The sequence below is a fragment of the Musa acuminata genome, chromosome BXJ3-6 (genome assembly GCF_036884655.1).
Source record: "Musa acuminata AAA Group cultivar baxijiao chromosome BXJ3-6, Cavendish_Baxijiao_AAA, whole genome shotgun sequence".
Classification (NCBI taxonomy): domain Eukaryota; kingdom Viridiplantae; phylum Streptophyta; class Magnoliopsida; order Zingiberales; family Musaceae; genus Musa; species Musa acuminata.
In genome coordinates this window covers 17,584,308-17,612,064 of record NC_088354.1, presented here as the reverse complement: position 1 = coordinate 17,612,064, position 27,757 = coordinate 17,584,308, and the positions used below count along the sequence as shown (strand labels likewise).

Below are 27,757 nucleotides of genomic sequence, written 5' to 3'. Positions count from 1 at the left end.
GAGAGAGAGGGTGAGCAAACAACAAGCACAGGTCTAATCTTATTGAATAATGATGACAACGATTTCATATTCATGCAAGTTTTCAGTTGACAGTAGCATCACCGAGAAGAAGATGCACTGTGGAGGAGTCAGAAACGAAGAACATCCTAGTACATGTTAATAGGAAAACAAATGTCAGATGAAGTACATGCTCAATGTTCATATCGAGGAAGAGGACTTTTGTCACAATAGATGCATATAATGTGAGCATCATGGTTAGGCAATATATCGTATTCATATCTTGGTTCCTGTAATCTTAGTATGATGTATGATGACAAACCATAATTGGTACTTGTCCTTTGAAAACCAGAATTCACTACATCAAAGAAAAAAATAGGAGGATGATTTCCATGTTCAGCTGCACCCTCATGATTTTGATAGCCATCACGGGAAGGGGGATGAACAAGTCACCTTGTCACATTCAGATTTATGTGGTGAACGAATCAGTGGACATGAGTGTCACCGTTATTGGCCATTCCTGGAGATGAGAGATGCTATTATATTATCTCAGGTTTAGGTTGTGTAAATGAACTTGGATCAGGGTTGGCCATGGCTGGGCCCCGTAGACATACATAGGTTAACATTTGCAGGCACCATATGGTGTCTGCTATTAGCCGTGTGCTACTGCTACTGCCTGCCCACTTAGTCCTCTGAGATCACAAGCACAAAAAAGATAATTATACTTTGCTTGCTATTGCCAACCAAATCACTCCCTCCTCCCTATATATAGGAGTGCCATTCCACGCCACTCTTCGTATTAAACACCACCACCGAGTCATCTTGTGCTCTCTCTAATAGTACACCAGTAGTAGCATCCACATCACTTGTAACTCTCACTCTTCTTTCTTCCCTCTCTGTCTGTGATGAGAACCCACTCGGTAAGCAGCCTCCTGTTGCTGATGTTGTTCCTTGGGGCTGCTAACCAAGCGTCATGGTTCTTCCTCTTCCTTCTCTTCGCTCTCTCCTTCCTCTTCCCCCTGTTGTTCACCATTTGGCTTGTCCCCGGCGGCTTTGCATGGCATCGATACTCCGGTGCCGGGTCGATCGCCCCCGGCCCCATCGGGTGGCCCTTGCTCGGTTGCCTCACCCTCATGGGCCCGCTGGCTCATCGCAAGTTGGCTAAGCTCTCCAAGTCCCACCGCGCCGCCCACCTCATGGCTCTCAGCCTGGGCGCGACGCCGGTGGTCGTCAGCAGCCACCCCGACACGGCCCGGGAGATACTCCACGGGCCTGCGTTCTCCGACCGCCCCGCCAAGATCTCGGCCCGGATGCTGATGTTCGAGCGGGCCATCGGCTTCGCTCCCGCCGGCGACTACTGGCGCCACCTTCGCCGTGTCGCGTCGACCAGCATGTTCTCCCCGCGGCGGATAGCGGCCTTGGCGAGCCTCCGGCATCAGGTGGCCGGCAGAATGGTGAGTAGAGTTTGGAAGGAGATGGAAGGGACGGGGTTGGTGGTGTTGAGGGAGCTGCTGCAGGAGAGCTGTTTGGAGAACATGGTGGGGAGTGTGTTTGGGCTGTCACTGGGAGAAGCGGAGACGAAGGAATTGGTGGACATGGTGAGGAAAGGGTACGAGTTGATAGGGCAGTTCAATTTGGAGGACTATTTCCCTCTGGGTGGCCTTTTGGACTTGTCTGGGGTGGGAAGAAGGTGCAAACACTTGTCTATTAGGGTCAAGGATCTTGTAGGTAAAATTGTGGAGAGGAGAAGGCAGGGTGACTACCGCATGCAGGATGACTTCCTCAGCCTGTTGCTTAGCTTGCCGAAGGAGGAGACCCTAAGTGACACTGACATAATAGCAGTGCTCTGGGTGAGCTCTCTCTCTCTCTCTCTCTCTCGCAAGCTCGTTCTCTCTCGCTCTCTCTCTCTCTCAATCAGTCAATCAATCAATCAATCAATCAAACAATGACACAGACATACACATACAGCTTGACAGTTGTTTGATGGAAAACATTGTTTTTTAGCTCCTGCATGGTTTGTTGCACTAGGAATATTTCTTGTCAAATATATAATATTGTGAATACTAAGATAGCCGAGAAGCCTTTTCAAGGGGAATAGACCTAATGAGTTCTCAACCAAGTAGAAGCTGACGCTAAGCCCCCCCGTTGGCTTCTGACTCGGGCAGACAACAGGCTTCCTCCTTCCACATTTATTGGGAAAGAGACCTGACGACGAGGTCTTTGTCGTCGCACCAGGCTATCAATTTTCTTCCACTATTCACGGAACAGCCGCCTGACCACAGTTTGTATCAAAGAGTTGTCCTACTTAGACAACCGATGTAAATTGATGAACCATTTCCACATGCTGTAATGAACAGGAGATGGTATTCCGGGGAACAGATGCGGTTGCTGTCCTCTTGGAGTGGACTATGGCCAGGATGGTCCTGCACCCAAGCATCCAAGCCAAAGCCCAGCAGGAGCTCGACGCCGTGGTCGGCGGCAGGCCGGTCGAGGACTCTGACACGCCGAAGCTGCGGTACCTGCAGGCCGTCGTCAAGGAGGTCCTCCGGATGCACCCGCCGGGGCCGCTGCTGTCATGGGCGCGACTGGCGGTCCGGGACGTGCTCGTCGGCAAGTACTTCGTGCCGGCCGGCACGACGGCGATGGTGAACATGTGGGCGATAACCCATGACGAGTCCAATTGGGAGGACCCGTGGGCCTTCCGGCCCGACCGGTTCCTGGAGGCGGACGTGAGCGTTCTGGGCTCCGACTTGAGGCTGTCGCCTTTCGGGTCGGGGCGGAGGGTGTGCCCGGGGAGGGCTCTGGGCGTGGCCACCGCTCACCTGTGGCTTGCGAGGCTTCTGCAGCAGTTCCGGTGGACCGCCGGCCGCCCGGTGCAGCTGTCGGAGCGCTTGCGCCTCTCGCTTGAGATGAAGAAGCCACTGGCTTGTCGAGTGGTCCGGCGAGGTCGTGTCGATGCCGAGTAGATGCTTGTGATGATGCTTTGTGATGGTATATACTTGTGATGTGGTGCAGCGTGAGGGAAGGGAAGGGATGGAGGGGTGTATGCAGCGCATGGGGGAGGTGGGTATGTGATTTTGTTTAATGTAATATAGCACAAGAAAATGGATGGAGATGGAGGCTTGAATCTTGTAAACAATGTACTGCTGTTGATATCTTCTATGTCATCTACTCACTTGGCCCTTATGTGGTAGAGAGATATTAATGAGAACATGTACCTTGCTGATTGCAGTGCATGGATGCGATGGGATGGGGTGGTGGGTGTTAGCGACTTTGTTTCATGTCAAGTGGCACCTCGTCTGAGTGAATCACACAAGTAGAAGATGAATAGAACTGTGTATTAATCTACCTTTTACATTTTGAATCCAAGAAAAGGTCAGTTCTTTATCCCAGTAATTATATATATATATATATATATATATATATATATAGAGAGAGAGAGAGAGAGAGAGAGAGAGAGAATTGGATCGTGGTATCCATCAGTTGGTGAGCTGCCATTGAAGAATGAAAAGTGACATGACATTCCCACCTTCCATTTTCTTATTTAACATATCTACCAATAGAAATAAGCGAGAGATTTCTATCGTGGGGATTATTTTTGTAGTGACTCCAATTATTGGTCTAGGTTGAGTCAGGATCAGTGAAGACCGTTATCAGCTTTTCTAATGCACTAGCGAAGAACACTTATTAGTGGTATTATATTAGAAATAGACCAAACCATTATCTTATTTATACATACATGTCCGATCACAAGTGCATTTGTCGTTACAAGCCTCATTCTCCCATCGTGAACTACTTACTTTCTTATATGGTTGCCATTGGCTTAGGCTCAATGAGTGCGAGAAGATAATTATTACCTTTAGCTTCATACTAATTTATCCGTGAGTTCAAAGTAGTAGTGTGATCCAACATGTTCAAACATGTCATCCTATAAACTGTTTTGGTTGATAAAAAAAAAAAGGTTGATTGAAATCCAAACATGATAGATCGATAAATATTTTGAATTTAATTGATAAATATTATATAAATAAGAGGATGAATACAAGACTTTAATTGATAACCTACTTTGATATCATGATAAAACTTTTTTATATTGCTCGATTTATTAAAAATGATAAGGACTTGGCATGTTACGTACTTCATTCAAAAGGACGAGGCAAAGCTCATCGTAGAATCTAGACAACATCGATAGAGGGAGGCACTGATTCTTTAGGATCCTAATTATCAATAGATGCTAATAGTATGTATGTTCATCATCCTGCAAACTTTGTTCGTTAAAAAGGATGAGCTATGGCTCCGATCGATGTGGAACCTAGACAACATCAATATAGGTTGGTAGTCATCGAATCTCGATTACTCAGTTGAAACAATCTTACCAATAAAATGTTTGATCAACCAGTTTATCAATTTGATGATTGTGCTTGGGAGGGGTAGGTCATGTTGTTGCAAAAGTTTCGGCTTTACTAGATTTAGTCCTCTCTTTTTGGACGAGCCATATCCCAGTCGTGCGACAAGACTACTACTACTACTGCTGCCCTTCTTCTTTTGCTTCGTTGGCATCATCATCATCACTAATTAGCCACCACAATGGCCCAATCCATGCCTCCTTCATGTAGTGCTTGCTCCAAAGCAAACCTTAAATTGCTCCCCACCTAATAATGATGGGGCCTTCTTCTGATAATGTATCACCATCTAACTAGTCATTGGCGCACAAAGACCTTAACATATGGCTGTTTGCTTTTGTAGATATGCTCGAGGGGTTGTGTTGGGATTGTGAGTGTGCATCACATGGAATTAGAAATATATGAAACTAGTAACATGCGTTAGAAGACTATGAACAACATATTGTAAAGATAATGCATTGGCATTTAAGGTATTTGGAAGTCAAATAAAATGAGAACACAATGTAACAAAGAAAAAAAAAAAGAGTATTTAGTTGTTAAAGAAAGAGAATTAATTTCATGAGATAATTGTTATGTTAAATGCTTAGACAACATGCAAAAAAATTATATATCGTTGAGTGATCATGTACTATTATTTGAAAAAAATAAAAAAAATAATTTCATTCATGAACTATATAATTCGAATAAAGGCTAATATAAGTTAAGATCGTATAAGATGATATGAACATATTGCATGGAGGAGATCGATTAATGAAATAGTATTATCAATATGCAAAGAGATCAAATAAAAAACCTAAGAAGATTTTACTATTAGAAAGAGACTAGAATGATCTTGATTTACTTAGAGGTATGATAGGGCATTACAACTCTAGATGACCAATTGGTGTCGTATGTACATCATAAGGTTTGGATTGGCGTGCTTTGATAACTTGGAGTCGGCAAAGGGGTTGAAGGATAAGACGTGGACTGGGTCTTGTTTCTCCAAACCTAGAACAAAGAAGTTGGCCTCTTGACAACCAAGTCCATATAGTAGACAAGCTGCACTTGGAATACTCGCCTGGTTGCATACATATCAGTTGTTGCCATGATGCATTGGCATCATTGCATGCACAACCTACCTCACTCTTCCTACCAGACATTCCAACAAGTGAGTGTGAGACTTTATTATCTCAATTACATTGACTTCAAGGGACAAGAAAAACATAGATTGAGTTGAGAACATACCTACCTCATGCCTCACTATCCTCAACAAAGATGGTAAGGTGGCATATGTAAGAGTAATATGTTATGTTTAGTGTGAGGAATATTGATTCCGGACGAAGAACATCAAAGTAGGAATATTGATACCTCTCCATCTAATTCCAAAAAAATTAATCATTGGATAAATATTAAAAAAAGCTTTCACTGTATGAGCAAAAAAAAAAAAAGCATTTGCTTATATTTTTCAAATAACTGTTTTAAGTCTTAGATATGCATAATTCTTTGATTATATCCCATAAAACCAGTTGTTAAGAATTATATATCAAAACTATCTTTTAAAGATAATATTAATATTGAATTGAGATGCAAGAACATCGGTTTCTTGATTGTTAGAGGTGGGAGCTAATTCGAATTCAAGTGGATCTTTTTATTGAGTCCGTTCATAAGCTAAACTTCATTGATTCTAACCCCTACAAAATTATGTTGAGGCGTTCTTGATAATGCCCCTCTCATACTTAAGTCAGCTAGTTGGACAAGTCAATTAATTTTATAGATTAAAAATTATCTCAAAACTATTACCACTTCGTGGTTGATGGGAAACATGGTGTGTTGATCTCCGGTGTAACTTCTGCTATTTCATATTGAATTTAAAAAGTGATACATTTTTTATATGATGGTTGATTGAGTGATAAGGGATAATCGATTAGATAATAAGGATTGATGTGGAGGTGTCAGGCGCCTAAAGTTGATATGTCAACAATATGGTATTGAGGTGTTGGTCACTCGGTGCCAAAGTGTTAGTTATATAGCATGGAGGTGTCGACCATTTTGTAAGGGGGTGTCGACTATGTCATTCTACTTCTAATATATGCCCCCCCCCCCCCCCCCACCCACTTCTCAAACTAAACAATACAATGGAGTTAGGTTGAGAGATGTTTCGCAGGTTGACGACATTGCGGTTAGGAAGGGAGGTGTTCTCTCTGATATCATATGCTTAGGTGTCATGTGGCTAATTTGATCTTGTGTATTGGCATTTGATAGGTTGACACAACCTAACACAATAACACTCGGTAGGCTAATATAGTCTCGTGTGGTGGCACACTTTATGAGTCGACATGGTCCAGTATGACGATGCTCGATGAGTTGACACAATCTTGTGCGATGACACCTAGTGGGCCAATACGACATCTTATGTTGCACTCAACCAAGATAGTCAAATCTTTGTTGACATATTATCAAATTTAAATATATATATATATAAGAATAATATGTTATGTGTAGTTTAAGTAATAATTTCTCTTCCTCCTGAATGTTAAAAATTTTTATTAGGATTTTCTCTCCATGTAATTTCTAAAAATAAGATCAATCATATTGATAAAACTTTCTCTATATGATCCAAGGAAAAACAAATAAACATTTGCTTGAAATATTTTTTAAAATAATTATTTAAAGTCTTTGAGCAAATAAACAGATTCTTTGATTATATCTGACAAAAATCAAGTTGTTAAGAATCAGCTATCAAAGCTACCTTTTAAAGATAATATTGACTTCAAATAGAAGAACATTATGAGTCTTAGGTTTCTTAAATATAGATTTTCTTTAAACTCAATATCTTCTATGTTGAAATATATTAAGGCTATGAAACACCTTCTCTCTTTGGGACATTATTTTCTTACCATTGTAAATGACTATCTCATAGGTCAGCTTGTTTGGTGTGTCACAAATTTGAAACATAACACTAAGTTTTTTTGTTTTCTATTTAACTCAACGAAACTCAATATTTTTTATAAGTTAAAAATAATACAAAGTGACAATAGCCATTGATTACTCAAAAAATGGAATTATTCATCAAACAAGTTACAAGTTATGCCCCAACTCCGCGGCAAAATAAAGTAATAGAATTAGAGTTTGGTTTTTTCTTTATTAAATTGGTTTATGTCGGTTGTTCAAGAATAATCAGAGAATCATAACAACATATATTTGTTGAATCTCGGATTTTGATGATATAATCAATTGGTGGGTTAATTGATCTAATCCATATTATTGAGTTAAGTGTGCAGGATTAACTACGATAACCAGAAAACATAAAACAAGGATACCGGAGTCAAGTTCGATGGACGTTTAAGAGTCCGAAGAATCGTCGGAGATGCTGCCGGAACCAACCGAGAAGAAATCGGGAACCTGTCGGAATTTTCGGAAGTTCGCCGAAGAGATTGTCGGAGGTTCACGGAGATCACCGAGAAGGCTCGGCTACTCGTTAAAGTCATCACAAGTTCGGGAGCTTGATGGGAGAAAGTTCGTCGGAAAGCTCGCCGGAACAAGACTCGACGTTCGCGGTTGAAAACTTGCTTAGGATGTGTTTTGTTATGTAGTTCACTTGTAATTAGGATTAGGATTAAGAGATAATCCTATATCCTGGTTAGGGGTCAACTGGGCCAAAAGTCAGATTTGGTTTGGGCTGAAATTAAGCCAAACCAGTGAACCGGAGAGCCAGTGGCATCGCCCAGCACCCGAGAGCTGGGCGGTGACACCTCCTGGGCTGGGCGGTTGCACCGTCCAGCACCCGAACGCTGGGCGGTGGCACCGCTTGGCTGGGCGGTGGCACCGCCAGCATCGGGAACTTAAAGAGAATTCAAATTTTGGAGCCCAAATTTGAATCCTCTTGAGGCCTATAAATACCCCTCAAATCTCAGCTGAGATTACAACTTTTGAGAAGCATTTGATTGAGAGAAAAGTCTTAGAAAGTCTTAGCAAGTCTTGTTTTAAATTTGCTAGAGAGTTCTCCTCCTTCTTTCTTATTGAAAATTTGTAAGAGGTTGAACTGCTTGTAAAAGGTTGTAAGAGGGGTATTTACCATTCCATTTCAAGAGATTTGCTAGTGGAAGGTGGGAGCCTCATCGAAGAGGGGCCTCGCAAGTGGATGTAGGTCATTTGACCGAACCACTCTAAAATCGGCGTAATCTCTGGTTTGCATTTCATTATTGCTATTTACATTACTGCAAACCTTCTTACATGCTTTAGTTCCTTATTACCTTTGCTGCGTAACTTTAAGAATACGCTTTCAAGTTAAGCTTTTCAAGTTCCGTTCTTATCGTACGAAAGATTTTTCTAAAACCGAAGTTTTAATCCGCTGTACTAATTCACCCCCCCCCTCTTAGTGCCGCTCCGATCCTAACAATATCTTGGCTCAAGAATAGTATATCATCATTACATACGATGGATCTCATCAATAGGAAAATTTTAGATCTCACAAAGTAGATATAACAGGAAAGTATCTTAGAGAGGGTAAACTGTATATCAGCACCATTAGGATTATAGAGCTTGTTGCAAGGATTCTTCACATATAATTTGGGCCAAAACTGATGAAGTTTAACCCTTGATCGTCGAGCAAAAAACTCAAAATCCTAATTTTCTCTCTCCTCTTTCTTTATATTCTTTTCTCTCACTGTACGTGGACCGTTTGGTCGCAGCACTCAATCTCGTTTGTTGCCCTCATGTCTCCTACTTTTTCTTTTTATTGATGATTTAGGCTCAAAAAGTCCAATTGTTTAATCCAAACCCGTTGGACTCAATAATTCTCTCCCTCCAGCTCATATGATGGGCTGTACCAAGCCCGCTCTTTGCCTACATACTTCAAACTTTTCCTGAGGCAAAAACTTTATCAACACATCTGATCCATTCTTATTGATATGCATATTTTCCAAGTGTAACTCTTTGATCTCAAGCACATAACGAATCTAATGATATCTCACATCAATATGTTTGGATCTAGAATGGTATATTGAATTCTTGGAGAGGTTGACTATCATAGTAAATAATATATCCTTCTTGTTTCAAGTCTAATTCATGTAGAAACTTTTTCATCCACAAAGTTTCCTTGCAAGTTTTAGTAATTGCTATATATTCTGCTTCTGTGGTTGATAGAGCAAAACAATTATGTAACTTAGATTGCCAAGAGACTGCTCCCCTTGTAAATGCCATCAAGAACCTCGAAGTGGACTTCCTAGAATTGGTATCACCTGTCATGTCTGCATTTGTGTACCCTTCTAACACAGGTTCATCATTGCCAAAACATAAACGCAACCTGGAAGTACCTCTTAGATATCTTAATATCAATTTTACTATTGTCCAATGTTCCTTACCAGGATTAGAGAGAAATTGGCTGACAACTCCAACTGTATGAGCTATATCTGGCCTAGTACAAACCATAGTATACATCAAACTAGCTACTATAAATGAATATTACACTTTGGACATTTCTTCTTTTTCTTTCTTATTTGTAGTATATTGTTTCGAACTAAGCTTGAAATGACCTATAAGTGGAGAACAAACTGCTTTGACTTTATTTATGTTGAATCTTTCAAGAACATTTTCAATGTAAGTATCTTGAGATAGCTAAATCTTCATTTTCTTCCTATCACGAAGAATCTTCATGCCAAGTATTTGTTTCACCGATCCCAAGTCTTTCATGACAAAAGACTTATTTAATTCTCTTTTAAGCTTTTCAATTTTACCAGTATCATGGCTAACAATCAGCATATCATCAACATATAGCAAGAGAATAATAAAATCATCATATAAAAAAATTCTTCGTAAACACACAATGATCAGATATGATTCTATTATACCCTTGGCTCATCATAAATGAATTAAACTGCTTGTACCACTTTCTAGGTGCTTGTTTGAGTCCATATAAACTTTTTCTAAGCTTACACACTAGATTTTCTTTTCCCTTCACTTTGAAACCTTCTAGCTGCTCTATGTAAATTTCTTCTTCTAAGTCACCATGAAGAAATGCTATTTTCACATCAAGTTGCTCAACTTCTAAATTCAAGCGGGCAGCCAAACTAAGAATAACTCGGATAAAGGACATTTTCACAACTGAAGAAAATATTTTTTCAAAGTCAATACCTTTCTTCTGACTAAATCCTTTCATAACTAGTCGTGTCTTGTATCTTTGTTGTGATCTATTATTTTCAGTCTTCAATTTATAAACTCATTTATTCTTGAAAGCTTTCTTCTTTTTAGGCAACTTTACTAAGTCATAGGTGTGGTTCTCAAGCAAAGATCTCATCTCTTCTTGCATGGCTTTAACCCACTCATTCTTATGGTCATGTATAATAGCTTCTTGGTAAGTTTCTGGCTCTCCCCCGTTAGTAAACATAACATACTTATGTGGAGGATATTTGGTATATGGTTGTCGTTCTCTAGTGGATCTTCTCAATGAAATCTCAACTGGTGGTAGATGTGCTTGTTTAGTTGGTTCAACATCATCAACTGTAGGAGTATCTGCTAGTCATAGGTGCCCGGCAAGCCAATCACGTGAGTGATGACACGTGTGACTTGATACAGAATCTTTTTTCTTATTATATTTTGGCGTATATCACTTTATAACTATTGCATAAATGCATATATATATTGTGATGTCCTTGGATTTGTGCAATGAGAATCGGATCGTGATGAGATCACGATAATGAGATCGATTCACCTTTAAACACATATCCTAAATAATCCCGATCATAGGTTACTCGAGAGGGACATCGTAATAACCGGATAGACTGGTGTGCTATATACCCGTCCATATGATGGATGCAGCTGGTCTCATAGCTGCTCGTGTAGGGACACTAGGGATACAGTACAGGTGCTCATTGGAGAATGAGTTCACTGATTGATCCGCTTACGGAATGCTGGATGGTTGATGATGCCTTATTGTCAGACAGCGATTCCGTAGTCCTAGTGGTGTATCTGGTCCTTAGACTTGAGACACCAAGGATGTCCTGTATGAGTGCTCCACTCTTTGATACCAGACTTATAGGTTTGGTTGTCCCCAGATCTAGTACAGCTGGTCATTGGGAGTGGTAGTCGACCTTACGAGGGCTATTGAGTGTCAATAGAGGATCATCCACTCTCGGCGTCATGAGAGGAATATCCTATGTGTTCTTGCTCAGACAAATCCCTAGCTAGGGTCATTCGGGTTGAGAGAGAAAGAGTTCTCCGGGAGAATCCGATTAGAGCGAGGCTCGAGTAGAAACCGTATGGGTCTGACAGCACCATGCTCGATATATGGTCTCTGGGATATTAGATAGATGAGGGACTATAGGTACATGGTAACTGAGGACAGACAGGTCCAATGGATTGGATTCCCCTGTATCGTCTGGGGACTACGGCGTAGTGGCCTAGTACGTCCGTAGTCGATGAGTCGAGTGAATTATTACAGAGATAATAATTCACTGAGTTAGAAGGAGTTCTGACAGGTATGACTCACGGCCAGCTCGATATTGGGCCTAGAGGGTCACACACATATGGTAGGCATTGCGATGAGTAGAGGTTCGGATATGAGATATCCGACGGAGCCCTTGTCTTATTGAATGCAGATCCAATACCCACTAGGGAAGGACCCATTAAGGTTTGACACGGGATCTCTATAAATAGGAGGGATTCACAGCCTCATAGATCAGAGTCTTTGCTTGCCTTTCCTATTCTCCTCTCCCTCTCCACCTCAGAGTAGGCCTGGAGTTTTGAGGAGCGTCGTCGCAACCCTGCTGTGTGGATCACCGCTAGAGAGGAGGACGCTTGACCTCCTTCACCCTCTCCTAAGGATCTGCAAGGAAACAGGGATATACGATCTCCCTAGGTAACACAATCTCTATACGCAGTTTTGTGTTTTGCGGATTTTTTGCGCACCAATCTTCGCACGACGACGAACATCTTTTTGGGAATCGGGGATTTTGTTTTCTTGTTCTTCCGCTGCGCATATGATGTCGCCCCCAATGATTTCCCAACAGTGGTATCAGAGCCAGGTTGTTCGTGCGAATGATTGGTTTTGAATTGCGTGTGTTGTGTTTATGAAGAATATTGACGTTAAAATCGTTGACGCAAAAGCGAGAAAGGGCAGCAACAGTTGCTGCCCTCGATCTGCGTGCGTGCAGCGCAGGGGCTGCGCCTGCAGCAGCCGGCCGGCGGTCTGCTTGCAGCAGGCTTGCTGCTGGCGGGGCTGGCAACCCACGGGCAGAGGCGCCGCAGGGCAGCGGCGCCTGCCGCCGAAAGGAAGCGGCGCCTGCCGCCACAGGGCAGCGATGCGCGACGCCTGCCGCCGCTGCTCCCGCGGGCGAAACCCCCCCACAGGGGCGGCCGCCCGGCGGTACAGCACCGCCTGCGGAGGCAGCGGCGCCCGAAGGGGGCGCCCACCCGCAGCAGCATCGCCGCCAGCGGGCGTGCCGCCTGCAGGCGAGGGCAGTGCCCTCGCTCCGCCGCACAGGCCGCCGCCGGCAGGGTGGCGGCGGCGGCAGCAGCGAAAGGGGGAAAGGGCATTAGGGTTTTCTGGGAAAAAGACAGTTTTGCTCCTCGGAATTTGAGAAATTCCAGTTTCTGTCTTTTGTCCAAATTACGAAAATACCCTTAGAAATTGAGAAATTCCCTACATGTCCCTGATTTCAGAAAAATATTAATTAATTAAAAGATTTAGTTGATTATTATTTTTATTATTATCTAGTAGTCCTACATTATGATGATTATTTATACATATGATGTATGATGTGTGGACGGATGATCATGGACCGTGTGATGTGTGTACTTGTGATTATTATTATTGAGGTCTACGAACCTCCATTATAATTTCTCGTTTATTGTCGGGCCTGCGTGCCTATGATTAAGTTGTAATCACATGAGGAGGCGCAGTGGGAGCGTGGATGCGATAGCGGGACCCACGAGATGGACGATCGTGATGCATGGAGATGCATCAAGATGTCGACGGAACCGACGAGGACGAGATGGACGATCATAGGGCATGGAGATGCACCGTTGCACACATAGATCTTGATGTGAGTGATTAGGTCTACTGGCTCGGGCCTAATCATATTAGGTTGTGGTCCATGATCATCTGGTGTGATTGCTTATACACATACTAGATATGTATATATATTTGCATGCGATGTAGATATATATAAAATATGTATATGTGTGACATGTCATATTAGGAGACCAAATCATAGAAACATCTCTCGATAATATTAAGTCGGTAAACGTGAGGCAATTAGATTGACCCACGTGGCCTTCCATCGTTATGAGTAGGAACCGATTCTCGGTGTAGGTTGAGTTGGTCGAGTCCCTCGAGACTCGCCTATATCGCGATTCGCTATCTTGCTTACGACATAGAGATGTCACCGGTGACTTGAGGACATGGTATGCTTGGTCGAGTCCCTCGAGGGTATATCATCAAATCAGACTCATCTTGTAACGAAGGTGTTGACTTAACCGAGCATCATGGTTGGTCGAGTCCCTCGAGGCCATGGTGATTCGGAGGCCGAACAGGACGGGAATCACAAGGAGTTGTGATCGGCAAGAGTTGCCTACCTTTTAGGCTTAGTGTGATTGGTCGAGTCCCTCGAGGTTACACTAAGACGCTGATTGGATCCTGATCCCCACTAGAAGTCTGCCGGAGACTTCCGTTTCACGTGCTGAGGGTGTCGCGTGACTCGATAGTAAAATAGTGGGAGCATATTAAGATAGAAGTCCATATCTTGATAGTTTATTTCTTGCAAAATCTGCATATTATTCATTTCTGCTACATCTTTATTTTCAGAAAATGTCGCTTTCAAATCCCTTACGTGGCATACTTGATGTCAACCGCCTCACTGGTCCAAATTATACGGATTGGCTCCGTAACTTGAGAATTGTTCTCACAGCGGAGAAAATCGTGTACGTCCTTGATACAGTGATGCCTACGCCCGAAGAAGGGGCAAGCGAGGATGAGATCGCTCGCTACGTGAAGTACATTGATGACTCTACTCTTGCTCAGTGCTATATGTTGGGCTCTATGACTCCAGAGTTACAAAGACAACATGAAAAGATGGATGCCAGATCCATTCTCCTACATGTCCGTAAATTGTTTGAGGAACAGGGAAGGACTCAACGATATGAGATATCCAAGAGCCTTTTCCGCACTAGGATGACTGAGGGGACACCGGTTCAGAACCATGTCCTAAAGATGATTGAGTGGATAGAGAAACTCATAGGTCTAGGAATGCTCCTAGAGGATAACTTGTGTGTGGACATTGTGCTTCAGTCCTACCAGATTCCTTTCCATAGTTCATAATGAATTTTAATATGAACAAGCTTGAGGTGACTCTCCCAGAGCTCCTCAATATGTTGAGGGAGGCAGAGAGTACTATTAAGAAAGAGAAGCCAGTTCTCTACACTGGTGAGACCAGAAAGAAAAGGAAAACAGAAAGGTCCCTTAAGAAGGGAAAGGGCAAGGGCAAACAAGGTAAAACAAAGGTTGCTAAGAAAGACCCAGCAAAGGACAAAGGTCAGTGCTTCCACTGTGGTAAAGATGGGCATTGGAAGAGAAACTGCAAAGAGTACCTTGCAGAAAGGGCGAAACAAAAGCTTGATGAAGCTTCAGGTACATTCATGATCAGTCTCCATTTGTCAGACTCTTATGATAACACATGGGTATTGGATACCGGTAGTGCTTATCATATATGCAATTCGTTGCAGGTTCTGGCAAGGCCTAGGAGACTAGAGAGAGGCGAGATGGACCTCAAGATGGGTAATGGAGCAAAAGTTACTGTATTAGCTGTTGGCGAGGTCGCCCTACATCTGCCTAGTGGAGCTTTTATTGCATTAGATGCATGTTATTTTGTTCCTTCTATTATCAAAAACATTATCTCCATTTCATATTTAACAGTTAGTGGATATAAATTTGTTTTTGAGAACAATGGTTGTTCGATATTATTAGATGATAAGATCATCACGAAAAGAACATTGCATAATAGTTTATTTATGTTAGACACTACTCCACATATCATGAATGTAAATGTGTCTAAGAGGAAACGAGATGAAGTGAACAGTGTATACCTGTGGCATTGTAGGCTAGGTCACATCCATGAAAGAAGGATTCAAAAGTTACTAAATGATGGATATCTAGATCCATTCGACTATGTGTCCTATGCAACTTGTGAGCCTTGCATTCGTGGAAAACTGACCAAATCTCCATTTAGTAGAACTGGAGAGAGAGCCACTGAGTTGTTGGAACTCATACATAGTGATGTATGTGGACCCATGTCAACTCATGCCATTGGAGGTTACTCCTACTTCATTACATTTACTGATGATTTCTCAAGGTATGGATATGTGTACTTAATGAAGTACAAGTCCGAGGCCTTTGAGAAATTCGGAGAGTATAAGAATGAGGTGGAGAACCAGACTGGAAAGAGTATCAAAACTCTTCGATCAGATCGAGGAGGTGAGTACTTAAGTACAGAGTTTACTCAGTTCCTCAAGGACCATGGGATATTATCCCAATGGACACCTCCTTACACACCTCAGCTCAATGGTGTCTCTGAAAGGAGAAATCGTACTTTATTAGATATGGTATGGTCCATGATGAGTTTCGCTGACCTACCCATCTCATTCTGGGGATATGCCCTAGAAACCGCAGCTTACCTTCTGAACAGAGTTCCAACTAAGTCGGTAGTGTCTACACCATATGAGATATGGAAAGGAAAGAAGCCTGATCTTAAGGTTGTTAAGATTTGGGGCTGCCCAGCCCATGTTAAAAGACACAACCCCGATAAGTTAGAATCAAGGACAAAGCGATGCATATTTGTGGGATACTACAAGGAAACTTGTGGGTATTACTTCTATCATCTCGAGGACCAAAAGGTCTTTGTAGCTAAGAGAGCAGTGTTCCTTGAGAAGGAACACATTCTTGGCGGAGACATTGGGAGAATGATAGAGTTGAGCGAAGTTAGAGAACCAAGCTCAAGCACCACTCTACAGCCCGAGTCTGTTCAGGTACCTAATACACAAGTTTCAACTTTACGCAGGTCTGATAGAGTATCTCATCCTCCTGAGAGATATGTGGGACATATTAGAGGAGAGGATGCTGAGGATATTGATCCTCAGACCTACGAGGAGGCTATTATGAGTATAGACTCCGGGAAGTGGCAAGAAGCCATGAATTCTGAGATGGATTCTATGTACTCCAATAAGGTTTGGAACCTAGTTGATGCGCCCGAAGGTATTGTACCCATCGGTTGCAAGTGGATCTTTAAGAAAAAGATCGGAGTAGATGGAAAGGTAGAGACCTATAAAGCAAGGCTAGTGGCTAAGGGGTATCGTCAAAGGCAAGTTGTTGACTACGACGAAACTTTCTCACCCGTAGCAATGCTAAAATCCATCAGAATTCTATTGGCTATTGCATCACACTATGATTATGAGATCTGGCAGATGGATGTGAAAACCGCATTCCTCAATGGGAACCTCGAGGAGGAGGTGTATATGATGCAACCTGAGGGATTCGTGTCCAAGAACTGCCCAGATAAAGTGTGTAGGTTGCTTAAATCCATTTATGGACTAAAGCAAGCTTCCCGAAGTTGGAACATAAGATTTAATGAGTCAATCAGATCTTATGACTTCGTTAAGAACGAAGATGAGCCTTGTGTGTACAGGAAGGTAAGTGGGAGCGCTATTACCTTTTTGGTGTTATATGTGGATGACATCCTCATCATTGGGAATGACGTAGGAATGCTATCCACAGTAAAGACTTGGTTATCTAGACACTTCCCCATAAAGAACTTAAGGGAAGCATCCTATATCTTGGGGATTAGAATCTATAGAGATAGATCCAAGAGGATGCTTGGCTTGTCCCAGTCCAGGTACATAGAAACCATTGTCAAAAGGTTTGGCATGGAAAATTCCAAAGGGCAAACATGAATATGATACCTTATGCCTCAGCAATAGGGTCTATCATGTATGTCATGCTATGTACTAGGCCTGATATAGCGCATGCTCTAAGTGTCACGAGCAGATATCAGGCGGATCCAGGCTTGGAGCACTGGAAAGCAGTAAAGTGTATCCTTAAGTACTTGAGAAGGACTAAGGATCTTTTACTAGTATATGGAGGTAATAGCCTTAAGGTTGAAGGCTTCACTGACTCAAGTTTTCAGTCTGATGTCGATGATAGCAAGTCGAATTCAGGGTATGTGTACACCTTGAATGGAGGAGCAGTGTGCTGGAAGAGTTCCAAGCAAGATACCACTACTGACTCGACTATAGAGGCGGAGTACATTGCTGCATCGGATGCAGCAAAGGAGGGAGTTTGGGTGAAGAAGTTCATCACAGATTTGGGAGTCGATATAGATAGCGACAAGTCGACTTCCTTATATTGCGATAGCTATGGGGTGATTACTCAAATAAAGGAACCCGGGTCTCATTAGAAGTGTTCTGAGGAGGTTCCAGCTTATAAGAGAGATCGTAACCCGAGGAGATGTAGTAGTGGAAAGAGTTCCATCCGAAGATAACATTGCAGATCCACTGACAAAGCCGTTGTCTCAGATTGTCTTTGAGCGTCACAGGAGTCTGATGGGGATAAGACACATAGGTGATTGGCTTTAGGTCAAGTGAGAGATTGCTAGTCATAGGTGCCCAGCAAGCCAATCACGTGAGTGATGGCACGTGTGACTTGATACAGAATCTTTTTGCTTATTATATTTTGACGTATATCACTTTATAACTATTGCATAAATGCATATATATATTGTGATGTTCTTGGATTTGTGCAATGGGAATCGGATCATGATGAGATCACGATAATGAGATCGATTCACCTTTAAACACATATCCTAAATAATCCCGGTCATAGGTTACTCGAGAGGGACATCGTGATAACCGGATAGACTGGTGTGCTGTATACTCGTCCATATGATGGATGCAGCTGGTCTCATAGCTGCTCGTGTAGGGACACTAGGGATACAGTACAGGTGCTCATTGGAGAATGAGTTCACTGATTGATCCGCTTACGGAATGCTGGATGGTTGATGATGCCTTATTGTCAGACAGCGATTCCGTAGTCCTAGTGGTGTATCTGGTCCTTAGACTTGAGACACCAAGGATGTCCTGTATGAGTGCTCCACTCTTTGATACCAGACTTATAGGTTTGGTTGTCCTCAGATCTAGTACAGCTGGTCATTGGGAGTGGTAGTCGACCTTACGAGGGCTATTGAGTGTCAATAGAGGATCATCCACTCTCGGCGTCATGAGAGGAATATCCTGTGTTCTTGCTCAGACAAATCCCTGGCCAGGGTCATTCGGGTTGAGAGAGAAAGAGTTCTTCGGGAGAATCCGATTAGAGCGAGACTCGAGTAGAAACCGTATGGGTCTGACAGCACCATGCTCGATATACGGTCTCTGGGATATTAGATAGATGAGGGACTATAGGTACATGGTAACTGAGGACAGACAGGTCCAATAGATTGGATTCCCCTGTATCGTCTGGGGACTACGGCATAGTGGCCTAGTACGTCCGTAGTCGATGAGTCGAGTGAATTATTACAGAGATAATAATTCACTGAGTTAGAAGGAGTTCTGACAGGTATGACTCACGACCAGCTCGATATTGGGCCTAGAGGGTCACACACATATGGTAGGCATTGCGATGAGTAGAGGTTCGGATATGAGATATCCGACGGAGCCCTTGTCTTATTGGATGCAGATCCAATACCCACTAGGGAAGGACCCATTAGGGTTTGACACGGGATCTCTATAAATAGGAGGGATTCACAGCCTCATAGATCAGAGTCTTTGCTTGCCTTTCCTATTCTCCTCTCCCTCTCCACCTTAGAGTAGGCCTGGAGTTTTGAGGAGCGTCGTCGCAACCCTGCTGTGTGGATCACCGCTAGAGAGGAGGACGCTTGACCTCCTTCACCCTCTCCTAAGGATCTGCAAGGAAACAGGGATATACGATCTCCCTAGGTAACACAATCTCTATACGCAGTTTTGTGTTTTGCGAATTTTTTGCGCACCAATCTTCGCACGACGACGAACATCTTTTTGGGAATCGGGGATTTTGTTTTCTTGTTCTTCCGCTGCGCATATGATGTCGCCCCCAATGATTTCCCAACAGTATCATCACTGGCATTCTCACTATAATCTTCTTGTTCATCTCCCCCATGATCATCATGAACTACAGGTGAAGAAACTGGACTAAAACTCTAAGGAATATAAACAGAAGTTTTTACATTCTCAACATTATCACCATTATCAAGCAATTGGTCTTCAAAAAATACATCTCTGCTTTTAATAATCTTTTTGTTCACTGGATCCCATAATATATACCCAAACTCTTTATGATCATATCCCAAGAAGATACATGCTTTTGCCTTATTATCAAGTTTAGACCTCTCATTTTTGGGAATATGAACAAATGTTTTACATCCAAAAACTCTAAGTGATTATAAGATATATCTTTTCCTTTCCATACTCTCTTTAGAACATCACCTTTTAGAGGAACTGATGAAGAAAGATTTATGAGGTCAACTATAGTTTTCATAGCCTCCCCTCAAAATGACTTCGATAATTTGGCGTGGGAAAGCATATACCGAATCCTTTCTTCAATGGTTCTATTCATCATTTCTGCCATACCGTTCTACTGAGGAGTTTTAGAAACTGTTTTCTCAAGCCTTATACCATGAAACCTGCAATAATTCTCAAAATGACCTCTACACTCGCCACCATTATCTGCTCGAATACACTTTAGCTTTTTTCTAATTTCTCTTTCAACACTGATATGAAACTCTTTGAAAATATTAAGTACTTGGTCTTTAGATTTCAAAGCAAAAGCTCAATTTTTTCTAAAATGATCATTAATAAAATAACAAAATAAAGAGCACCATAAGAGTTCTAGTTTTCATAGTACAAATATCAATATGAACTAAATCAATAACATCTGATCTTTTAGATGATAGATATGTATGAAATGCAAGTCTATGTATTTTTCCAACTAAGCAATGATCATAAAATTTAAGAGATATACATTACAACTCTAGTAAGAACTGTTTTCTAGCAAGAGTTTGAAGTCCCTTCTCGCTGATATGACGAAGCCTCTTGTGTCAAAGATCTATACTTTCACCCTTCTAAATTGTATTAATTTCTCCCTTGTATAACTTAGCTTTCATGACATAAAAAGGGTTAAGCATCTTTCCTCTTGTCATAATTAGAGAATCTTTAGTGAGTTTCCATTTGCTTTCACCAGAATAATGTATAAATCCCTCATCATCAAGTCTGCTTGTAGATATCAAGTTAAGATGAATATCTGGAACATATCTGACATCTTTGAGTATTAATTTGCTCTTAATACTAGTCTTCAAGTAAATATCTCCAATACCCACAATCTTCGATGTACTATGTTTCCCATTCTGACATTACCAAAATCACCATCAGTGTAAGATCTGAAGAAATCACCATGAGAAGTGACATAAAATAAAGCACCATAGTCAATTACCCAGTTACTATCCTGAGCTGCAAGATTGACACAATTGTCATCATAAACAATAATGGTATCACCTTCAGTAGCAACTGTATTGATCTCTTTCTCATTTTTCTTCCTTTCATTCTGTTCTCGCTTTCAAAATATACACTCTTTCTTCATGTGACTTGGCCTATTATAGTGAAAATATTTGATATCTTTTCTAGACTTAAATCTTCCTCTGTAATCATATGGATTTCTACTATGACTTCTTCCACGTCTTTCTTGCTTTTCAGTAACAAATGCACCAGAAGAAGATTCACCATGTTCTTTCCTTCTGGTATCTTCATTTAGCAAATTGTCTTTAACAATATCTATAGTTATAGTCCCCTCTAGCGTAGAGTTATAAATTGTCACAACATACGTTTTCCAACTTTCTGATAAAGAGTCGAGAAGTAATAATCCTTGCATCTCATCATCTATATTCATTTTCATAGCAACCAGCTTATTTGTAAGACTCTAAAATAGACTTATATGCTCAACAATATTACCACCATCTTTATACTTCAAATTTACAAGCCTTCTGAGGAAAGAAATTATATTTCCTACTGTCTTTTTCGTAAAGAGGTTTTCTAACCTTTGCCAAACAATACCAGCTCTGGTTTCATCAGAAATATGCTCATGCAAATTTATATTAATCCATCTTCTAATATAGGCAATGACTTTTTTATGTTGAACTTCTCATTCTTCATCGTCCATAGTAGAAGGTTTATCTTTAACCTTGATGGGCATATACAAATCTTTCAACATATGCCTCCAAGTGGAATAATTTGATGAGTTCAATGTAATCATATTTATTCCATTTCAATCATACAAGAAAAAACTAGCATCAAATAACCTATTGCTTTGATACCACTTGTTGAAAAAAACCTACTATAGCAGAATAATTCTTTTCCTTGTGTATCAAAATGAGTTCCTCATCAAAATACCAACTTGTTATCAAAAGCACATGTTAACCAGAACAACATAAACAATAGAGCAATAAATCGATTACATAATGAGACCAAATTTTAACGTGAAAAACTCAATACGAGAAAAATCACAAGACCGTAATTCATCTTAAACTTTCACCATCACCAATAATAATAACAAGTTTATAGTAAATCTTCTCTAGAATAACCAAAGGATCACAATAACATCAAGAACATAGATCTTGGCTCAAGAATATCATATCATCATCACATAGGATATATCTTATCAAAAAAAAAATCTAGATCTCACAAAGTGGGTATAATAAGAAAGTAGCTCAGAAATAGTAAATTATATATCAGCACTGTTAAGATCGTAGAGTTCATGTAATTTGACCTCTAGCAAAAACTCAATTTTTTTTTTTTTTTGTTCTTTTCTCAAGCTGTACGCCGTTACGTCCTTTAGCTACTATTACTTTCTAAATATTTTATATGAACATAATAAGAATTTGAGATATTTGTTTTCGTTTACTGTCCGTCAAGCGGAATTAGACACGAGACCCAAACCCAATGTCAACCAAAGCAAGATTTGGTCTTGCTCTGCTTGAGCTCGAACTCTTTTGATCGATGATCGATGGAAGGTTCGCGATGACGCTCACCGTTAACTCACGGCCTCCGCCCACGAATTCCGTCAAACCCTAATCCCCGATTTCCCGCCCTTCTTCCAAAACCCTGGATTCTTCCTGCAATCTCCCACCACCACTGGTTCCCCCTGAAACCCTGGATCTCAACCCGCCTCTTCCCCATGAATCCCTGGATCGTCGCCTCGACGTGGCTCCGGTGGGCGGCGATGGCTCCACCGAGCGGCCTCCGCCGTTCGACAACGGCCAGAGCGTCACCCACAGCGGCACCGACAAGGACGTCTCCGACGGCGAGGACGATTCCAGCAGCCACCGCGGAAGACGCATCTGCTGGGACGCCTGGCCGGAGCCGGACCAGGGCTTCGGTGGTCCTTCTGAGAATGAGGATTTGAATGTGTTGGTGGAGGCCGAGACGCAGGAGTCACTGGATGCCGCTGTGGGGATGTTGGAGAAGCTTCTGATCGCCTTGGAACTTGGTCACCGGCAGCAGTTGAAGTAGCTTGCTGCTCTCAATGGAACTATCCGAGATGAAGAGTTCTGTAAGCTGTGCAGGGACTACATTTGTAGGTAATGTGATGGGGCGAAGGTCATCAAGTATCGGACTACAGGCTTGTTGAGTAAAGGTTATGGCTTTGTTAAGTATGCCGATGTTACAATGGCTAGTCAGCCAATTGCTACGATGAACGGCTATCATATAGAAGGAAGAGTTTTAGCTGTGCGAGTGGCGGGTAAGCCGCCTAAGCCTGCAGAGTGCCTCCAGGCCCTCCGGCTCCTGTGGACAGGAGCCACCTTCTCCGTATGCTCCAGGCCCTTGGGATGCTGCATCAGCTGGACGTTACCCTTTCTCAGCAATATGTAAATGGTGGGCGAATTCCTCCGCCACCTGGTTCTGCCGTGTATACTCCTGTTCCTTCTTATGGTGTATCATGCAGACCGTTCCTCCCGGATCTGCTCCTCAAGCTGTCACTACTAGTGAAGTCGAAGGATAGTGCTGCAGTGACGCTGCCTGTGTCCAACGGCATCTACCGCAGCTCTATTGCTCCAAATGTTCAACCTGCATGTCCACCACCTCATTATGCTTATGCACCTTATCATTCTGCAGTTCCACGTTACCACTGCCATCTCTCGATCCTTCTCAGATTACTGCAAATGTGCCCTGGGCCTCAAGTCCACCAGCACCTCAGACTGCAGAACAACCAGCGCATGCAGACCATGGGAAGTTTATGTCGGAGACAAAGTGATCTAAGATCATTACAATGGCGATATGAACCCAAAAAAAAGAAAAGAAAAAGGGTAGGTCTTTATTCACCATATTCTTTTTGGTATATTGGTTGATAATGCTGATTGCAGCATTGGATACTTTTAGCAGTTAACTTTACAACATTATAACTTCTCTTATGTATGCCAAAATTAGTTACCCAAAGATTGCATATTAAGATGTTCAACCGTACATGTGGCTTGATTCTTTACATATAATTAAGAGGGTGTTTTTGGGAAAACATTTGGAATATATATTGAAGGTTCAATATAAATTTTCGTTTGTAAATTGGTACTTAATAGATTTTTTTCGAATCATATTTGGCTTCGATGCTGCAGTATAAATGCTTAAATGTTGATCTTACCTCAAGGTAACATTAGTATTACAATATTTGTGGATACTAATATAATTTTTTAAATTCTCAAAGTATCTTATGATATTATCTAAAATCATAAGATTGTCAATATGACTTAGTGAAAAATCAATATGATTTATATAAGTTAAAATTTTATTTATTTATTTTAAAAAAAATTATTTTATATTTATTTATGTACCTTTTATTTATTTATTATATATATGAGTCATAAAAATCTTTTATTAAGATTATATACATTCATTTATTTACTTATTAAATAAAAATATGTATTTACTTTCGAATAAATATTAAAAATATTATAAGAATAAATTTGTTCTTTTGAATATAATTATATCAAACAACACTTATATTGATACATATTTAAAATATAATTTTTATTTATTATTTATCAAATATCCAGAACATTCTACAATTGTATATCCATTCAAATCTTTGTTTTTCAAATACATATAAAAAAATATAAATACTCATATGCTCTTTTCATTACTATAGTGCGGATCCTTTCAATTATTTTCTTCATTATTGGATCGAGACACTAAATAGATTTTAACTTTATTAGAGTTGACACTTATTTTGTAGATTCTGAACTTTGCCTGCGGTGGTTGAATTTTTTGGTTAGCATGATGTTTCTTTTAGCGACTGAGAACTTGATTTATTTGTTCTTGCTATGACTTTATCTAGTTGCTGATAGCATAAAAATTTATAATCTTTGAAATGTAAAAAAATTTTATTCGAGGATTGAAATAAATAAAATTAGATCTAATAATATTACGATACGTATATTTTATTATTATTTAGAAGAATAAACTTTATCTAATTTATAGGCACCCCATCGTCGGATATGAGATACCAATCTGCAAGGAGAACTAAATCTTTTTATCTCTTCCTATCATTTCATAGGACTACTTAAATTGATGGTTGAGAGAGAGACTGTAGTCCCTCAACTACATCTTATATGAGATGAATCTGTTTAGCCCCTAGAGGTTATGTCTATTTATAAGTAAGAATAGTTTAGGATAAGTTATCAGGAGAGTTCCTCTCATCAAGGTTATTTCCTAAAGGATCTTACTGAACTTCTTTACTGGTAGCCAATAACCATAATCAGAATCCAATCATATTTATAATATATTTTACCTAATTAAATAAGATCACATAATCTAACATTCTCCCACTTTACCAGTTAATTAATAAGATAAAAAATACTTAAAATAAAAAATAAATAAATAAAATTTATTTAAAAAATAATTTGACCCAATTGGATTCTAAAATTTTAGAAAAACTATATGCACGCACGTGAATTTTTAAAAATAAACCAATAAGCCCAATAAATATAATAATACTACATTAAGTCTGACTAACAATACGAGTCATAGCGGTTGTATGTTATAAGTGTCACACTTCCTTCTATGTACCACAACACTATTAACCTTTCCTAATGTAGTCCAAAATGATCTATATAATTTGTCTTGTCAAGATAATCTTATCATCACATTCAATCATAATATGTACATACATAATTATGAACAAGATAGTAAAAACAAATAACTTTAAATATGTAAGCAAGAATGTCAATTATAGTATCCACTTAAACATGTATTACCATATCCTTTATGAGTTGCTCACAAACCCAATCATAAGAACATGTTCTTTCAAAATACTTTAGGCTGTAAGTCCTAAGTGAATAGATCAGCAATCAATATAGTGAAACTCAAGTAATTAAATTGACATTGGATGTTTCTGGACTCCTCTTCTCTAACCATCAAGTACTTTATACCATAATGCATAGAACTGTAATAGTACTTATCATTATTAGAGAAGAAAAATTACTGCAATGTCACAAATTATCTTCAACGATTTGGCAATTGAGTCTGACTACACCAAGTCCTAAGTTAAAATTTCACAGTAAAAAAGTTTGATTAGTGGCCTCAATAAAATCAACTTCTATTATTAATAATAATAAATTACCCCTATAATTGATATAGATATTAACCGTAAGGTGGACCTCCTATTATCAAGGCAATTTATACAATCATCTGAAAAATACTATCATTTCAAGCTGGTATAATTTCATACATGTGAGCATATAATCATTTGTCCCTTCCAGATATCTTATTACTTTCTTTACAGTCCTTTAGTATTTTTACTTCTAGGTAACCCCAATATATACCCAGTATTTTAATTGTAAAACTAATATTTATTCCGATACAGGCTTGAATATAGACTTGCAACTGCGCATATACAAAGAATATTTTCTTTATCTGATTCTTTTCAAGTCATTTGTAAATGACTAATATATAGCATTTACTATTGATTAAAATTTTATTTTTATGATTTACTGAACAAAGCTATATATTAAATCTTTTCAAGACTCGGTTGATATATCATTTCTAAAACAGTCTTCACAATTATTGAGGTCTATCCTTGAATTACTCAATATTAATAATATAAGATGTCTCATTCATATCAACCATCTGAAAACTCTCAGTGACAAATTTCTTGATTTAGTATAATAAACCAAAATCACTATTGGTGAGGTAAAATATTATCTATATACAAGACCAATATAATAAATTTGCTCTCACTAATATAAATACTGATCAATAGTATTTTTCTTAAATATAAAAATAATGATATCAAGAACCTTTATATATCATTATCTTGAAGCTTATTTAAGGTCATAAATAGATTCCTAAATTTGTATACCAAACTTTATATTTCTTTCATTTTCTTTGTAAATCATTTAGAGTAACACATATAAAGCTATATCTTATAAAATAATATTTTAATATCATTATGATATAACTCAAACTCATAACGAGTCACTAATGTCATGACGATTCTTAATGAGTTCATTAAAAACTAAATATCTTATTATGGTCAATACATTCTTTATGAGTAAAACTTTTAACCACAAGTCTGACCATTATATCATTCGACATTGTCCTTTAAGTCACATTTATATAATAGACTCTTTTATAATTATTGAATAATTCGATAAATTTATCAGACATCATTCTGGTTATTAATTTTAACTCTTCTTTTATTGCATCATATTACTTTTCAGAATCATGACCTGTGAAAATAATAAGAGATCTATTATGATTCATATATCATAATATAATTCTTATAGATATGCCATATAATAAACATAAATGACATGATTAATTTCTTTTTGAGATATTCTCAAGGTTGTCAATTATAGTTATTCGACAAGATCATTAACAGTGATATCAATATAATGTGGGAGTTTAGTAATATTATTTTGTTGTTCACTTTTATCAAATCATTTAATGATTTGAGTAACAACAATCTCTCGAATAATAAAGGAGTATCAACTTGTATCTCTTCTATATCAAAATTGAATTTCTAGATTTTCACTTCCTTTGATTCGTTATTTTATAGGAATCTTACATTACCAGATTTAATTGTCCTCGTATTATGATTAGAGCAATAAGATATGTACCACTTTAAACTTTTCTGAATAGATAATAAAATATTTAGAAATAGTTATTAAATCTATTATTTTTTTTATGTGAGCTGAAGATCCTTATCTCTATAGGACAATCTCAAATATGTAAATATCTTAAGTTAAGTTTCCTATCATTTCATATCTTAAAAAAAGTCATGTAATTTACTTACTAAGAACACCATTTAAGAAATACATAGT

The 27,757-nt window shown here is 39.7% G+C and overlaps 1 protein-coding gene across 1 annotated transcript; it reads left to right on the top strand.

The window, feature by feature from the left end:
- Positions 1–795: 795 nt before the first annotated feature.
- LOC135640602 (cytochrome P450 78A4-like) lies at positions 796–3,136 on the top strand. Its single transcript, XM_065155226.1, has 2 exons — positions 796–1,847; positions 2,355–3,136. Exons 1-2 carry the CDS (start codon positions 903–905, stop codon positions 2,961–2,963), a joined length of 1,554 nt encoding a protein of 517 aa, XP_065011298.1. The 5' UTR covers positions 796–902; the 3' UTR covers positions 2,964–3,136.
- Positions 3,137–27,757: the final 24,621 nt, after the last annotated feature.

Bases quoted from the DNA above. Each gene is read 5' to 3' on its own strand.
- LOC135640602 (XM_065155226.1), top strand. From the start codon at position 903: ATGAGAACCCACTCGGTAAGCAGCCTCCTGTTGCTGATGTTGTTCCTT. The intron at 1,848-2,354 runs GTGAGCTCTCTC...TGTAATGAACAG, and splicing joins ACATAATAGCAGTGCTCTGG to GAGATGGTATTCCGGGGAAC.